This window comes from Macadamia integrifolia, chromosome 5 (assembly GCF_013358625.1).
Source record: "Macadamia integrifolia cultivar HAES 741 chromosome 5, SCU_Mint_v3, whole genome shotgun sequence".
Lineage (NCBI taxonomy): Eukaryota > Viridiplantae > Streptophyta > Magnoliopsida > Proteales > Proteaceae > Macadamia > Macadamia integrifolia.
Genome location: NC_056561.1, coordinates 11,987,429 through 12,006,113, shown reverse-complemented (window position 1 = coordinate 12,006,113; position 18,685 = coordinate 11,987,429). Strand labels below are relative to the sequence as shown.

The 18,685-nt window shown below is 40.3% G+C and overlaps 1 protein-coding gene and 1 long non-coding RNA gene across 2 annotated transcripts in view; both read right to left on the bottom strand.

The window, feature by feature from the left end:
- Positions 1 to 1,017: 1,017 nt before the first annotated feature.
- LOC122078223 lies at positions 1,018 to 1,762 on the bottom strand. Its single transcript, XR_006140008.1, has 2 exons — positions 1,520 to 1,762; positions 1,018 to 1,328 (listed from the first exon to the last, which is right to left on the bottom strand). It is a non-coding gene; the product is annotated as an uncharacterized LOC122078223 (long non-coding RNA).
- Positions 1,763 to 5,044: 3,282 nt separating this feature from the next.
- LOC122077884 (protein NCA1-like) overlaps positions 5,045 to 18,685 on the bottom strand; it is a 24,160-nt gene continuing 10,519 nt past the window's right edge. Inside the window, exons 5-6 of the mRNA XM_042643782.1 lie at positions 5,508 to 5,657; positions 5,045 to 5,423 (exon numbers count right to left, since the gene is read on the bottom strand). Coding sequence (XP_042499716.1) covers positions 5,358 to 5,423; positions 5,508 to 5,657 — 216 coding nt within the window. The 3' untranslated portion in view covers positions 5,045 to 5,357. The remainder of the gene's footprint in view (positions 5,424 to 5,507; positions 5,658 to 18,685) is intronic.

Here is an 18,685-nt window from a genome sequence, read left to right as displayed (position 1 = left end):
AGATATCCCAGTCCAATCTCATAATGGACCGGAGCTTCGGCCGAGTTAAAATGGAATCATGGTTGAGTTGGTGTTTTAAAAAAACTTGGCCTAGCCTAATATGATCTTAAATTGGATGGTAAAATACATAGAAAGGTATATAGATGCATCTAAGTTCAAAATTTGACATATGACTAATCTAAACCATTTTTTAGATATCCATACAATCGAAATTGTCTAGCCAATGTAGAAAAAGTTTTGTTTTTCTAATAATTCCAGTAAATTAGATTTCTTTTCTTGATTTGCATATACTTCTCAATTCTTCGATCCCATCCCAGAGGTGCAAATTTGCTGACTCCCAACCCCTAATCTATTTTTGGGCTAAATTTTCCCAACCCTTGCAAGCCTGATCAAGTTCGGCCCAATTCATCCAAAACACAAACCATATGCCATGTTATGTCACGCAGAGCTAAATTTAATAGGTAGGTAGGACCCAAAGTCCTCTACCAAAAGGCCTAGTCAAATGCAAAGGCCATCAACCGTCCCTTTCTTTTTCCATGCAATGCGTTGGGCTACAGGGTGGGTTGAGCATTGGTGTGTTGATTGGTCAATCAATTTAGTATAATAATATAAGACTTTATTTTTGGCAGATAATTGCAATAGACCCAAATGGGGAAGCATATAGGGTTGGCTTACCTTTCATCCAAAAGGAAAATATTAAGTGCTTGAGTTTAAAAATATGTTACTGCAAGCGTACGATATCTTATAGCTAACGGATTGATCACAAGGAGATTAGTCACTCTATCTTACCCACTCTAAGTACGATGAGAGTGAAAAAGGGGCGGTTGATTTTAGATTATGGTCCTAGAACATGCATATAAACAAAAGAAAATGATCTACACATTCAACATTTAAATTAAACAGTTCTAACACTGAATTACTTTAATTAGAGAAGTAAAATAAATGCTAAAAATAACAACTAAAAAAAAAATCTGCAAATAATAAATCTAAACTAACAAATAAAAAAAAAAACTAAAATAAAAAGCAAGTGAAAAATTCTCAATACATCGGCCGAATTTCTGAGAGAGGTACTACTGTAGGCATCACCTTCAATTATAGTACATACGTAAATAAGAACACAAGGAAACAGAAAATAAAATATAAATCCTATTTCCATTACTTGTATTTAAATAAAAATTTTAATTCTACTAATAAACATTGTCATACCTTGATTTTGTGTAAGCTGGATCGAAACTTGATTGATTTGGAGTGATAGTATCATGGAATCAAGTATTGATATCAGATCAGCTGGATTGGTCGGCTCGGATTGGTTTCGGCAGAGACCGATCCTGAGATGGGTATCGGATACCGATCCGGATAGGCCGATACCACCCAATCCATTAAAAAAAAATCCCAAAAATTTAAAGCTTAAGTTCAAAAAGGACGAACAGAAGAGAGAGAGAGAGAGAGAGAAGTGTCTTAGGGTTTTTTTCTCAACATCATCAGTGAGGTAAAGAAAGGAGACAGATGAGAGATCTACCTGAAAGTTGCGATCGTGACTCTGTAACTCTGTGAGTAGCGACCAATGATAGATCTGCAACAAAATCCAAACCTCTTGCTATGAACAGCATCCAATTGTTGTGCGAAGCCGAAACCGTGCCGCACGGGGAGTTCTTTTCCATCTTGGGAATTTATCGTGCGAAGCTTGGGCCTTTTTTTGTGCTTTCCAAGACTTTTCTCTGAGCGCTGCTTCCCTGGAGAGACCTTCGCTGAAGAAGCTGAAATACACCCATTTTCGGCATGGACTAAGCCTTAAGAATCTTTCTTTCTTTTTTCTTAGTTCCTTCAGATTCTGGATTTCTTTTTAGATTTAAAAAAGAAAAAAAAAAATACCGATCCTAGCCGATACTGTGACTGATCCAGGAAAACTGTACGATTTCCAATCCTCATCGATACCAATCTGTATTGTATCGGTTTTGACTGTAACCGATACCAATACGGATACCGAGTTTTAAAACCTTAGATAGTATTGAAACATAATTACTGATGAAGAACTTGCTCTCTTGAACTTGAAAACTCTTGATTCTTGTCACTAGAACCAATTCTTTGCTAGAATTAGAAGGGTTGAAAGCTAAAACCATGGATTGCACTAATTAAATAAACTAAACTATGAACTAAATTAACAAAGTAAACTAATAACTAAACAAACTAACAATAAATAAAAATAAAAATAAAAACTGAATTGCATTATTATTAATCACTTGAATAAAAACTTGAAGAAATATAAGGAGAGTGAAGAGAACTAAGTATAAACGAAGCAAAAAATAAATAAATAAACTAAGGAGAATAATCCTTCTAAGAGGGGGGAGGAAGCGGCTTTGGTCTTACCTCTTTCTTTCTATCAGTCTTCTTTAAGAAAAGAAATAAAATAAAATAAAATTCAATCTTGGTAAAAATCCTCATTCTCTGAGATATTGTGTGTTCCAAAATTAACAAATTCTATTCATTCCCTGCAATATTGATTAAATCATAAATGAATCTCTACATTGCATCTTCAAGATCTTGTGAGATGGCAAGGAGAGAGAATAATCTTCAGGATTTTGTAGGAGAGAGGATGTGGTATCAATGAGTAGGTCCCACTTTTGGACAAGTTAGCTCAAGCTTAGATCGGTTCTTGATTCACTTTAAGCACTTCCTCTTGTAGACTTGAAAACTAAAAAAAAAAACAGAAAAACAGAAGTAGTACCATCCAAAGTGGGGCAAAAATATATACTTATATCCCTAAGATTTCACATATTATTGTGCTAATCATGAAGCGCAAAATCAACTTCATTGAATCACCTGCCATGCCAGTCCTAAATGAATTATTAAGCAAAGTGAGATCTCTCTCTCTCTCTCTCTAGATGTAAACGGATCAGATACATATTGAATTCGGATCAAATATGTTTAGATTTGGATATTTCCTAATTGGATATGGATACTTCTAAACGGAAATGGATGCGGATCGAATTCGAATTTTCAGCAATCCATTTACTCTTTGACTTGTGTAGTCTGGATTTTCCTCCTTCCAATGAATATAATTTGCTCTTAAATCATCTTTCTTAGTTGTTTTAACTCTTTTCCTCATTCTCTAGAACCTTTCTAAACTTCAAGAATTCTCAAAATCATTAATTGATTAGTTAATCGGACCGGATAATTATTTTTTAGATAATTCAGATTTAATCCGGATACCTCTAAATGGATACAAATGCAAATTCGAATTTAGATTTTGACTATCCATTTACATCCTCTCTCTCTCTCTCTCTCTCTCTCTCTCTCTCTCAAATAAGAATTGGTAAGCATATGAAGACCAATATAGGTTTGGAATTTTGAGATTTATGAATATTTATATATTATGGCTACTCACTTTGTCCTTATGGTTGGTCTCTCTTCCTGATTTATTCATAGGAAAAGTATCTAGCACATGTAACATTACTAAGAATATATTTCTCAAACATACTATCCCATGTAGCACACCATTCATCTTCATCTTCATGTATGACACAACTATTAAGTATATAAATTGCATTTATAAATGAAAAACATGGATTAGATGTTTGGTAATATTCTGGTAAATATGCCAAACACATCAACGATTATATCAGTTAGGGAATACCTCTGCTATTGCCTTAGCCATTGCAATACATTAATTTGTAACTTTGTTTCCGATTGTGATTCAAACATTACACTAAGAAAAGTCTCAAATAACCACTTAAATGACTCCGTTTCATCATAAAATAATGTTACACCAAAGATAATTTATTTATTTATGGTGATTAACCCCAAGAAATTGAGCAAAAGCTGAGCATATGCATCAATCAGTTCAATAAGGTGGGAACAATACGATCTTTTTTCCCCTATTTTATTGAATTAATTAAAAAAAAAATCAGTGTATATTGATCGAGGACGAGCCCAGAGGCCCCCGACTTCCATAGGTCCTTGGTTTGACCTCTGTAGCAAGGATTTAGATCTCTCTAACGATACCAATACAATATCGATCTGATCCAATCTAGATCGATGTGTATCGGTCACTTTTGTCCCTGCCTTTTGAAAAAAAAAATACATTTTTGTATTGTTTTTCCCCTGAAATGATATAGATAACCGATTTTGAATCAGTTAGGTATCGGGTTACGATACAACCAATACGATACCAGTAATTGAAACCATGCTCTGTTGGGGTCCATACTTTGCTGAAAGCAGAGCGGGGCCAAGTTCTCATACTAGTGCCCCGCCAAAAGGTTGCTGCTTCAACTTCGCCTCTTCTTTCATATCTGAAGGAAGACCCAAGTGCCAATTCACATGGGAAGCAATCAATCAATGATTGAGAACCCATCCCAACCTCTATTTGATATCCCATCATATCTGCCTCTGAGTCCCGGCAACAGGCAGCCCCTTGCCTTTGCTTTATCTTTGCAACCCCACCCCCTCCCCACTTTTTACACCCTCCGGAGCCTCCACTGTCAACTCAAGCTAGCAGTTTTATACTTCTCGAGGGACTTGGGGAAAGGAGGGAGAGGGAAAGTCCCAATGATCAACAATTAGCCTCAACTAGAAAAACAATATCAGGCTTGGACTTCACGCAGTGGCAAGTTGAAACATTTTTGTCAAAGAGAAAAATTCCTCATTCCACGAAAAATCAACAGAGCATGACAATAGAGAGTCTCAACTATTGCCCAACCTAAAAGATGCCAACACCAGCTAAAAACAGCACTGATAGGACCTTGGTTTGAGGAACCGGATCAGTATTGGCGTTGTCTGCTCTCAATTCTCAGCTGATACCATATCACTAGAACGGTACCAATGATAGGTAATACAATAACAACATCCAAAACCTTATCCCAATTTAATGGGGTTGGCTACATGAAGATTCCAAGCAAGAACGACCGCAAGGATCGGCGCAAAATGATTGACGGGTTATGGCTAATTACCAACGAAAGGTAAAAAAAAAAAAAAAAAAAAAAAAAAAGATTTTTTCAATAACAATCAGGGGTATTTCTGACTGATCCAGGCCGATATGGGCATCAGCTTAAAATAAAATTATTATTATTATTATCCTATTTAACAAAAAATAATTCTGATTCCACAATAGCAAATGTGGCATATTATTTGAACTGCTCTAGTATGGTATTCACTATACAAAGCATATACATTTTTCGGTCTTAAGAGTATGAAGTAGGCCACATTTAATCAACTGTGTATTTGGAACAACAAACCATAAGAAGGATGCAGCTGAACCAGTAACACGATCACTTTACGCGAGCTTTGGATAAGAAAAATCATAGGCGAAATATGACGAATTTTTAAGTTCCAAAAGGGGAAGCAGGGAGGACCTCAAAAGCTCAAACTGAAGCAGTGGAAGTATTCTCTGCTAACTGGTTTTGAACGAACTCAAGCACTGAAAGCCTCTGCAGAAGCAAACAAGAAAATGTTTGAATAAAAGATCAGTGCAGAGAGACACAAACTGCAGAGTTGATGGGGGAAATTTCTACCCGGTGCTCGAGCACAGTCTGATTAGAATCCAGTGTCAAAGACTTCAAACATTTTATGGCTTCTTCAAATGCATTTATAGCCAAGTCCTCATTACCAAGATTCCTGTCTACATCAGCAACTTTGGCGAGAGAAACAGCCACATCCAAAGTCTGCACTCAAAAAGAATTGATAGTTAACATCTAGAATCTCTTTGCAGGTGCGGGTGTAGGAACAGGAGGGAGGTAGAAATTTGTCAATCTAAGATCAAAAGGAAAACGGACATTCATAAACGAAATGGAGTTCCATCAGGGACACACAAAAGTTTCAAAGCCTTACAAACATGGAAAGCTATAGCTTCCCAATCTCAGGGGGGGAAACTATATCAGCTACTGGAATTTTACAAAAATAATGAGAAGTGTAAAACGTCAGTTTAAGTTACCAGATCCTCTCTACAGAAACTCAGGATTAGCAACACTGAGAGATTAAATCCATGGCACATTATCTGCCAAGGCTGTTGATATTGGACAGTAAAATGAATGTCGATCATGTATATGAAATCCATTTCTCCAGTAAACACATTTTGAAATACACTACAATCAGTTTACACAAGTAATAGAGTACAGAACAGAATTTCATAAAAGCCCTGTAAACATCAAGTTTAACAAAAGAAACAGTGCACCATTTCTTTTTAAAGAAATTTTTTGGAAGGAATATATTTGAGACACCACATAAGAATATTGGCCTCTCAAAGAGAAGATTAAAATAAAAATTATATGCAAAAGGAACTGAGAAGAGGAAAAGGAAAAAAGGAACAGAGGGCAAAAACATTACCCAATGGATAGATATGGGAATCAGAATTCCATTTACCAGGAAGTCTGATGCAGCAAGCTGACAAAGCATGCATCCAGCGACACTTTGAGAAATAGATTTCAGTTAGATACTGATATATCTGGTAAATTGTATCTCCCAATTGGACATGTAAAATTTTTCCAAAGCTCAATAAAAATGATAAGATCAAAAATTTATAAGCGAAAAAAGGGGGAGAAATATAAATGGAGAGGTTGGTGCAAATCGGTACCCATAGAATTCCTAGAATAGGGAACCAAAGGGGACCTCCAAAGGTGGATCTCCAAACACACAATCAGACATAAAAGAAACTAAGAGAGATGGAATTGAGACAAAATATAAAATTAAATAATGAAACCACAAATAAATAAGAAAATTAACAGATTCAGACGGGAAAAATTGGAAAAAAGGAAGTTGGCAGAAATAAGTAAAATGGGTAAAAACTAAACTGAACTGATTTAAGAGAAAATTGAGATCTCAACAGAAACTGATCTAATTGGCTTGAGATTCAGGTCAAAGGACACTTGTAATAAGGTTTATCAGCAGTAAAATAGCTCAGAATTTCTCTCTACGTTTCAAGGGTGTACAGGAAGATTTCAGAAAAAAACAGAGAAAACAGGGCAGTTTTATGAAATCATAAACTATGAGCCAATAAAGTGGGAATTGATGACAGAATCTAAGAGATACTGAAACGGAACTTTAAATATCTTACTTGAGAGAAATCAATTTTAGAATGAGAGAGAGATATAGTCAATTTATGCAAGCTGAAATCAAATCCAAAAACAGGAGAACCTCCAACAAATATACTGAAATCAAATCCAAAAACAGGAGAACCTCCAACAAATGTAAGTATGGGATACTGACCTGGAATGAAGAGAAAACTAAACTGAAAACAGAAGAAGGCTAGGGGGAAGAGAAACAAGAATACGCTTTTGATTCAGAACACTTGGGAGTCAACCAAGGCAACCTGAGAATCCACCCAAGTCTACTGCAAGTCCACACAGAAAAGAATTGAAGAAATCTGAAATTTCTTATTGCACAAATCGTGATCAAACCAGGGACCTTCACATGTATTATTATATGTCCATTTTCTTATATTACGTGATTACCAGTATAATTATACCACATTGCATTGATATGCTTTATGTTGCATATCAGCAATTTTTCTTTTTTTTTGTTAACCAAGGTGTCCGGGTCTACTTACGCGCACCTCGACTAATCCTCGGGGAGACTAGCACAGCAACCCACCGCCATGATCTCCACTTAAATTGTCGATGCACAGATGGGGAATTGAACCTGAGACCATGCGCCTAATCCACACAATCCTCAGTTCGCCCTAACTATCTGGGCAACCCACAGGTGGGTACAGAATAAATAAGAAAACACACACACACAATGCGTACGACAGGGTTCGATCCTACGACCTCCTCCCCTGGGTGCCGGCTCCACAAGCCAAAGCTACCACCATATAGGCTCTCCTAGTGTTCGTATAATTATATAAAATTATCATTGTTATATATAGTCATATACTACACATCTAGGAACTTTGTCCAACACCTTAGGTCGCCCAACTGCCATGGCAACTATGCTTAATCCTAAACTGACCCTGAAAATCTGAATACAGCTTGGAAAACTCGCGACAGATCTTCTGCCAGCTATAAGGACTCCTATTATTCTAGGGATGAAATACTTCTGAGACTAAACTGAAAATACCCAACAGTTATCCTAATAAATCTAGGGCTGACTCATACTCAAAATTTAAACCCCCACACCCCCACCCCCCCCCCCCCAAAAAAAAGTTAATCAACACAATAAACCTCAAAAGCATAACTGGGCTGACACGGAGCTGACAGTAGCTGCGCTTTCTCACAGCAGCTGCATCAGAGGTACACTTCTAAAATAGTTTTTGTGCATTTGGAAAGAAAGGATTGATACATTATTTTGCAACAAAGTATCTGAGGAAGAGGTGGTCAATGAGAAAATTATTACTCGCTCATTGGACTTTCGGAAAATCAGAAAATCAAGGATGTCACAGCAGCTTCCTATTTTGGAGATTGGAAAACTTTATATAATCAAGAAAGCTGAGAGCTATAAGAGTAGCAAGGTGGATTCCACTACCATTGGAGTGACTGGACTTTTTTTTCTTTTTTTCTTTTTTTTCTTTTGGGAGGGGTGTGAATAAGAAATTCATTACCAAAAGGAGGGGAATATACAGGCCACAAGGGCAAAAGAAAAGCAAAGCAGCAGGCCCCTAGTTAGGGGGGAGAGGTAGGTGGTGGGAAGACCCCAAGAGACAACAATGAGCATGTTCCTTGGTGTGTCCCTTACAGTGCAGAGGCAAAGGGGGGAGAGGATCAACTTGGAGATAACATCAAAAAAGATGGCTTTCCAAATCGAATCAAAAGATCGGGAATTGGAAATACATCTACAAAGACTTAGCTCCATCCAAATGTGGTTGATGCCTTGATGGTGGCACCAAAGGCAAGCTTCCAAGCAATGTCACCTATAGTGTTACCAAAGAGTGTCATGTCAATCCAGATCCATTCTCTTTATAGGGGAAGAGATCTTCTTCTTGCAGGCCAGCAGCTAAAGAGAACTCTTTTCCGAACCGAAGAAGAGAAAGGGCACTCAAAGAAAAGGTGATCAGTGTCTTCAATTCCATTCCAACATAGACAGCAGGCTGGGGGCACCGATAAATGAGGAAGGACTAGGTGGGGAGGCAGTTGGAGAGGGCTCTCCAAGTGGAGGAAGAGTGGCGAGGTATGTAACACTGAAACTAGACAATCTTGTGTCAAGGGACAAGAGGACCTCTAGAACAAACTAGGTCCCAAGCAAAGGAGGAACTAAACTTGCCAGAAGGAGAGTGGGACCAAATGATTCTATCAGCGTTGGAGGTAGAGGGGAGAGGGGGAAGGGAGGACCAGATGGAGGAGAGAGACAGGGAGAGGGGGGACCAGACACCGTTGTTGATGATAGAGGAAACACGGAGATCTCTAGCAAGGCCGGAAGAGTAGAGGGATTTGGCTCCCACGATGGAAAACAGAACACCATCCAAAATGCCAATGATCAAGCCAAAAGGAGGTAGAGGAGCCACAATGTAAGTCTATTCAACTAAGCAAACAACCCCAAATAACATGTAACTCCAAACCAAACTCAATCTCATATTCAGATCTAACCAACCACTCAGATCTGGAAAAATAGGCTGAAAAGAGAGAAAATAGAGAACTCACAGACCAAGGCTTTAAAGAGCCAGCAAACCTGGTTGAGTGGTGCTTGATAGAGCCTAAACAAATCCTCAAAAGATGGCTGGGAACAACACATAAGAAACCAAACAGCAAACAAACCTAGGTAGAACTAGGGTTTCACAGTGATGTAGATATGCACCCATGGAGCGGCCCATACCCATCTGGGTATCCAGTGAACGATGAACGGACCCATATTGAGTCTTTGACCAGCAGGATCTTTTAGGATTTTATTTTTATTCTCCTGCAATCTTTTATTTCAGTAACTTAGGTAGGTGATAGCTACTAGGATTTTGTTTCCAAGTAATTTGAGTTTCCAAATTCATGTAGGTTTCACTTTAATGTTGGATTTCTTTTACTATTTAAATGCATGTAATTTTTTAATTAGAGGACAGATTAATAAAGATATAAATTGAGTGAGTTTTTGTGAAGCCTACGGGCGTGTGTGAGCCGTTCTCCATCCCCCCCTTTTCTCAGTGTGATTTCTCCCCTCCCCTACAACTTTGAGTTCCCCTCAGAGACTCTTCTTCCCTACCCGACCGGCCCTCCATCAATTGGTATCAGAGCCGAAGGATCCTCCTTTGTTCTCTCCCCATTCCCTTCTTCCTTCCATCCCTTTCTTCCTTTCCCCATTCTCTGTTTTGGTCCTACCATGTTATCTAACAGCAGAAAAAAAATCTCAAAAGCCTGCTGAAACTCCAAGCCTAATCCCTCCCTTTTCTCCTCCCTTCAATTCCCAACCAGCAAACTCCCACCGCCTCCTTTTCTCTTTCCGCCAGCGGCAAGTGATAAAAAAAAAAAAAAAAAAAAGCGACGAAGAACAGAATCAGTGACAGAAGTAGAATCAAAAAAAAAAAAAAAAAAGGCGAGAAGAAGAAAGAACAGAAGACAGAAGAAAGAAAGAAGAAGCTGAAGAAGAAGAAGGAAAAAAAAACAAAGAAAAAAAAGAGCCAATTTTGTGCAGAGAATTGATCCCCCCCATTGTCTCACCACCCTCCTCTCTCTCCCAAGTTTCTGCGATCGAACCCCTCTTCAGGGCTCCAGCAACCAAAAAAAAAAAGAGAAGACGAGAAGAGAGAGAAGAGAAAGGGAACAGAGAGGCGACAGAGACATACCTGGTTCCATTGCAATCGAAACTCCACCGCGGATCATCGGGATGTCTTCCTCCATCGTCACCGGCGTCCTCTGCTTCATCGCAGGTCTGAAAGAGACCTAGTTTGTCGGCTTACGAAGAAGAAAAGCAAGGCTAGCCGCTAGATCGGGATCTTTTATTAGATATTCGTCAGCAGATGCGGCTGGTACAAGAGAAGCTCGATGAGATGCAACAACTTTGCACGGATTTCAAATCCATAACACACTCTACCTTCAACCACATGATCTCAGCCGTTGAACAACAGGTAGACGAACCAGAAGATGAATCACCAAAGGTAGAAGATGAGATGGCGTTACTAGAAGTTGAAGATCCACTTGTGGAAGATTTTAAATCAGTTGATCTCTTCAGTGAACCGATTGATTTTATTTTCCCGAGTCACTACTTCACTAATAAACTTCGCATCGTGGATTTCATATCATTCGATCTTGGTTTCGATGGTGATTTCATACAGGCAAGGATGGATGTTGATCGATTGGTGTTGATTCTCCCGTTCTACAAAACTCATAGACGAGATTTTCTCAACATCAGAGGAATTGATGTAGATATGCACCCATGGAGCGGCCCATACCCATCTGGGTATCCAGTGAATGATGAACCGGACCCATACTGAGTCTTTAACCAGTAGGATCTTTTAGGATTTTATTTTTATTCTCCTGCAATCTTTTATTTCAGTAACTTAGGTAGGTGATAGCTACTAGGATTTAGTTTCCAAGTAATTTGAGTTTCCAAATTATAGTAGGTTTCCTTTTAATGTTGGGTTTATTTTACTATTTAAATGCATGTAATCGTTTAATTAGAGGACAGATTAATGAAGATATGAATTGAGTGAGTATTTGTGAAGCCTACGGGCGTGTGTGAGCAGTTCTCCATCCCCCCCTTTTCTCAGTGCGATTTCTCCCCTCCCCTGCAACTCTGAGTTCCCCTTAGAGATTCTTCTTCCCTACCCGTACCAGCCCTCCATCACACAGGCTGATTGCAAGAAAACCTGCGGTTGGCAAGCGGGGCCTCAAATGCACTTGACACTCTAGTCGAAGGAGCCCCCTTAGGTGCTCTACAAACCCTCCAAAGGGTTTTGGATTTGGACTGCGTTATAGGGAGATCTGGCCAAAGTCGATCTGCTCAAGAAAACCCTAACAGGTTGAATTCAAACTTGACTTCTTGGCAGCTGATCTTGAACTGCATCAGTCTCTCTAAACTTACAAAGTTCGTGAAATTTCAGACTGTGCTTCTGTATCAAGGTTCTGAAGCATTTTCTTCTACTTCAGAGTGGGAGATTTCTAGTACCCAAGATATTCAAGCTCTTAATTCATTTCTGGAACCTTTACTTTATCATCTCGCAAAACAAGCAGTTAAGGAAGCTCATTCTAATAGAAGGGCCCTTCTCTTTTCTGTCGCCATAGTGTGATGGTTGCAATCCTTACCATAATACTGGTTCTTGTAGTAGGAGTTTACACACCGATCTCTTCTCCTAAAATATAAAATCCTCACACTGCTGGTCAGAAACAAGATACACACAAACACATAAAAAAGGGGGGCTGCCCTGAAGTCAATAGGTAAGGAGGAACCTCCTTTCTATGGAATGGAGCTGAAAATGTTGAGTTTACCCCACTGTTAGTGATAGCATTATCAAAAAATTCATCAAAAAATGCAACTAAACCTTTGCCTAACTAAATGGAGTCAGTGATATGGATCACATTTCGCCATTCAAAATTTTCTCAGTACTTCTTCCCAAATCACTTTATCGAAGAGTTCATCAAGTCATTCTATTCTTACAATACCATTTTTCATAGAAGTCCAAAGAAAAATCATTTGAACCTGCACTATTGATGTAGGGGATTTCCTAGAAGACTAAGGTCCCTACAAGAGTGACTCAATTAAGGTAAGACAAGCTTAAGGGGGTCTTGGGATTAGGTTGAGATTTAGATATGCTCAACAAAACAAGATTCAACATGCAATAAATAAAGACAAATCAACATGTAGCCAGAAGCAATATCAATCTAATCGAAAAAACACATAACTTACTAAAGCTTCAAGTGGGGACATGGGGAAGGAAAAAACGTCATGCAAATGTTAGGTTCAGCACAAATCAATCTAGACACCAAATAAGATATGCAAACAATCAATGTCCTCTAGCAGCCAACTAAAATAGAAAATCAGCAAGGGTTTTGGAGACATAACAGTGAAGAAATGTCTTAAAACAGTAGTTAAAACAGGCATAAACGAAGGGGCAAGGGCTGGTTTCAATGATAATGGACTGCAAACATATAATAGGGGATTAATGGGGGTGGGGGGGTTTAGTTTAATTACTTACCTGTCCACTATCCAAACAGAGAAGAGAATAAGAAATCGAGGTCTACCGAGATTGAGGATTGCTGCCCAGATTGAGTGTTGTAGAAGAAAACCATCCAAAATTATTGCAGCTCTTGTTTGCTTGAAGGGAGGAAGCCTTTATTGACAATAGTACAGAGAATAAAATGCAGCAGACAGTCTTCGATTGCTTGAAGAAGAGGTAGCAATATCCCTAACAGTAGTGCAGGAAGACAATGGTACTTTTATCGATCCTTGGCTGCTTGAGGAAGGAGCACCTGTCTTCGACAATCATACCAGAAAAAAAATAGAAAGGCTGCAATATTGAGACAGCCAAGAGAAAGAGGGAGAGGAGTAGAAACTGAGAAAAAGAAAGGAGGCGAGAAAGAGAGGAACCGAGAGAGGGGAAAAGAGAGGGATTAACGAGAGGGAGAGAATCGTGAGACGGGTGGGGAGGTTTGCTCAAAGGCTGCTTTCAATAATTTTCATTGATTCCATCGTGGTAGGCCACTACATAAATGATAAACTTAGTTACTAAAAATAAAAAAGGTCAATTGGAAAGTAAATAAAGACTTCCTAAAAACTAACAACTAGTAAAGTAGTTTCCTAATTAATTAAAAGACTAACAAGGAAAAGAATATTCTAAAAATAAACTACTAAACTAACAACTAATGAGGCCCACAAGATTTGCTGAGATCTGGAAAGAGAGAGGGACTCAATCCAGCGCTGGGAAGGCTGGATCGAGCCTCTTTTTCTTCCTCCTTTTTCTTCTTCTTTCTATTCTTCCAGCCACAAAGATAGCTGTTTCTTCTTCTCCTTGCGTCTGTACACCTTGACGTCTCCATCAACTCTCCCCGGCTTGGAAGAATTCACCTCCGGTGAATTAGAGCTCATGTAATATTCAAGCAGGTCTGGGTTAAGTTGTTGGATTTCTTGCAATGTGATCCAGGTGTTGTCAATTTCCGGACGTCCACGCCACTTGATAAAAAACTCTCTAGAACCTCCAGTGTGTGTGGACACAATCCTCTCATCAAGGATTTCCTCAACTTCTTCAGTTCTTCTCGTGACCTTAGGCACAGGTGGTAATGAGGTGGGGGGCAGTGGTTGGTTTGGCTCAGAAGTCTCATCAATGGTGAAGGGGAAGTCCTCAAGGTCATTAGGATAGAAAGGTGTAAAGGTAGAAGTACCATGGTATGGGACTAGGTCTTCAACAATGAAAATATTACTGATCTCCATGCTAGCTGGCAGATCAAGAACACACGCAGTGGCACCTATCCTCTTAAGTACCTTGAACGGACCTGTGCTACGAGTATATAGCTTGCTCGTTTTTCCCCTAACAAAGCATTGTGGTTTGATTCTTACCATCACCATATCGCCCTCTTGAAACTCTTGTAGCCTTTTGTGCACATCTGCCTTCGATTTGTATTGCTCATTGCTCAGTGCTCAGTGCTATCTGTCTTCTTATACCTGTATGCAAATCATGTATATGCTGAGCAAAAGATTCGGCTGACTGGGAGGTCCTGGAACTAGACACGACTGGGATAAGGTCTATGGGTGCCCGGGGCTGGTATCCTGAATAGATCTCAAAGGGGGACAGACCAGTGGTACGGTTCTTAGAACTATTATATGCAAACTCAGCCTGGCTAAGGACTCGATCCCAACTGGTAAGGTGTTTGCCTATGAGGCAACACAATAAATTCCCTAAGCTCCTATTGACAACCTCAGTCTGGCCATCAGTCTGAGGGTGGGAAGCGGAGGAGAAACAGAGCTTCATGCCCATCATCTGCCATAGGGTCCTCCAAAAATGACTGGTGAACTTAACATCCCTATCGGACACTATGGTGAGAGGCAACACATGGTACTTGACAACCTCAGTAAATAAAAGTCTAGCTACTATGGATGCATCGGTCTTAGAGCATGGGATGAAATAGGCCATCTTCGAGAAGCGGTCCATAATCACATAAACAGAATCATGGCCTCTCAAAGTTCTTGGTAGACCAAGCACGAAGTCCATGCTAAGGTCCTGCCAAGAGGAATAGAGAACGGGTAGGGGAGTGTACAAACCCGTGTTTTGCTTTTGTTGTTTGGCGGTCTGGCATGTCCTATACTGACTCACAACTCTAACAACATCCCTCTTCAGCCCTGGCCAAGAGAATCGGTCCTCAACGAGGGTGATGGTCTTATCTCGACCGAAATGGCCAACGACTCCCCCAGCATGCAATTCCCAGGTCAGAAAATCTCAGAGTGAAGTCCTGGGAATGCACAACCTGCTTCCTTTAAAAATAAATCCCTCCCTAAGTAGGTAGTCCGAGAGGTTGACCGGGTTGCCTTCACTCAAGAAAGTGAACGGCTCACTAAAATAAGGACAGGTGGGGTATTGGTCCTTAACTCGCTCGAACCCTACAACCTCTACACTCATTGCTTGGAGTAGCACACTAGCCCGACTCCTAACATTGGTGCGACTGAGGAACATGCTTACCCGGCTCAGTGCATCTGTGATAGAGAACCTTAGGGAAGGGAGGGGAAATCAAAGTAGGGAGGGGGAAAAGAAGCTTTACACTCACACATTCATTCAATAATCAAATTGCTCTCTAAATCTTCAGTCGATTACAACCAATATATAGGAAAATAGGAACATGAAATTAGAAACTTAACTGGAATGGAAACTAGCCTAACTTAGGAAACAACTATAAAAAGGAAACCAAAGCAAGGAAATAAATCCAACTCCTACGTTCAAGTCTGGAAACTAAAAGCATGAAATAAAATACTAAGTAAACTACTAATTTTATTTCCAACCCTTGTTGGACCAAAACCCTGGGCTAGACCGGTTCTTCTTGGCTCTTGGCTTCCAAAGCCGGTCATGCTGGTCCAACCAAGAAAGGGCAGCCATATCTGCATCAACTCTCCTCCTCTGAAAAGAACTCGACTCCGTCGAGTTAGGGAAAGGACCGAGGAGACCGTCTGAAGGAATACGCTGAATGAGGAATGATCCCACCATCTTCTTTAGCTTAATTTCAGGGAGATCTTTGGCAGGATGAAACTTCATAGTCTTGTTGGCATGCTTGAAGGCATAGGTATTGGCATAGCCACAATGCTGTACTTTCTTATCAAACAACTAAGGTCGACCAAGAAGGATATGGCACACCTTCAGAGGGAGGACATCACATTGGACTGTATCCTTAAATCCACCAATAGAATATGTGACCAAGCACTTATCTGTGATTTTGAGATTAGTGTTGTTCACCCAAGCAACCTTGTAAGGATTAGGATGTGGTTCTGTACTCAATCCCAGCTTACGAACAGCGTCTTCAGAGACAACATTAGTGCAACTGCCTCCATCAATGACCAAGGTTAGCAACTGATCATTGCACTTCACACGAGTCTGAAAAATACTACTGCGGCGCCAATCTTCATTTTCAGTGGCCTTTTGAGTGGTCAACACATGACGAATGACATAAAAAGGATGTTGGTCATCGTCACTGAGAGTGTCATTGACTTCACCTGTTGCACGCTCTTCTCTTAAATCAACTGTGTCAGAACCAAGTTGCTCTTCGGGAATATATGGTATAGGAGAATCCTTATCAATAAAAGCAACCAAACGGCTGGGACATTGGGCACTGATATGTCCAAATCCATGGCATGAGTAGCACCGAACTGTAAATTTTGAAGAATCAGAAGGTTTATCTGAACCACGCCGAGGGGGTGAATATGGCAGAGTAGGCCGTGAAGATGACATTTCAAAAACATGTCGAGGTGGAGAATACGGCCGACTAGGTCGTGAAGAAGCCATAGATGTAGCACTTTCCTGTGGCTTGCTAGATGACCTCTCTTGGGTAGGAGACTGTTGCCAAACGGAACTAGTACCTCGAGAAAAAGTATCTGCAAAATTTCTCCGGTTGTATGGGCGTTTCAGACTTTCCTCAACCTGATATGCTACTTGTACGGCGTCTTCCATTGTAGGTAGTCGACTAGATGCAAGGGCAGCACTAAGTTGAGGGTGCAGACCATTGCGAAATTGGGCCACTAAGACTTCTTCATCCCACTCAAAGTCAGAACGAGTGGCCAAATAATAAAATCTAGCAACATACTCTTCAACGGTCAAATTCTCTTGTTTCAACTGTGCAAACCTGAGATGCATGCGTTGCTTGTAATCAGAAGGCAAGAATCGTCGATTCATGATTTCATACATTTCAGCCCAAGTAGTGACCAACCCAATGCCTCGGGTTCGGTTCTGTTGTTGTTGCTTGATCCACCAGACTCGAGCCGTGCCTTTCAGTTTGGCCTCTGCAAATAGGATCTTTCGAGCCTCAGTCAACCCGTACCATCTGAAGAATGTATCTAAACTGTGAATCCAGTCAAGGTACAATTCTGGATTATTGTCTCCATAAAAATCAAGGACATCCAGTTTTGCTGCTCTTTCTGCTCCATCATCATGTCTACCAGTCCCATATGGTGGTGGAGGTGGTGGTGGTGGTGTATGATGTGGTGGTGGTGGTGGTGGTGGTGGTGTTACTGGCAGATCCTGTGGAGTGGTGTTGGAAGAATCCCCAGACTAAATGGGACTCTTTCCTTTATCTGCTGCCACCAAACGATCAATAGAAACTTGCATAGATTCCACCATTGTCTTTAGGGACGTGACCATGTTAGTGAGAGCATCAAATTTTGTATCAGTTTCTCATTTATAGGAATTCAGCTGTTGAACAACTTCACTATTGGCTACCATGGTGATGAGTAACAAAATAGCACTCAAAGAATAATGGTAGAATAGTAAATAACTAGAGGCTTAAAGGGCAGGGACAGAATGGTAAATAAATAGAAGTTGAGGAGATGATGGCACAACTGTAAATATTGAGGTTCAACTTTTTTTTTTTTCTGTAGAAGTTCAACTTGAAACTTAAACAGAAGAGGACAGGGGTATACTTGGAAAGGCAAGGAAAGAAGGTAGGTAATAAGAAAGGTGGGGTAGGGGTATTTTAGGAATAGAAAAAGAAATAAGTTGAAAAAAGGCCCAATCGTATGGTGTGGGGTTTTACCAACACAAGCTCCTTCTGCTTAGAGACGAACCAGCAGTGGGAGTTCGGCGAAGGAGGAGGGAGACGTCGCGACTCCGATGAAGGGATGGGTGACTCGCGACGGCTTCAACTCAGGTATGTCGCTGCCTCTCTCTTCTCATCTCGTCTTCTTTTCTTCTTCTTTCTTATCTCCGTCTGTTCTTCTCGGTTCCTTTTCTTTTTTTCTTTGCCGTCGGACACAGAGAGGAGGCGGTGACTTCAATGATGGATTGTGACTTCGATGGAGGTGGTGATCAGCAACGGGGACTTCGATCAACAACGGGTACTTCACAACGAAGAAAATCAATGTGCGGGAGGAGGCGAGAAGACTGGGAACCAGGTATGTTCACTTTTCTGGTTCTGTCTCGCTCTCTCTTTGACTCTCTCTCTTCTCTCTTTTTCTTTCTTCTCGATTCTTTTCTCTTTTTCTTTGTCGTCGGACACAGAGAGGAGGCGGTGGCTGCTGTCGGAAGGGACAGAGAAGGCGGAGGGCAGGTGGTGCTGCTGGAAGGAACAGAGAAGGCCGAGGGCAGGGAGGGTTTGGGGTTTTTTTTTTTTTCTTTCTTTTTTGCTATCGCTCTCTGCTGCTTCTCCGACTT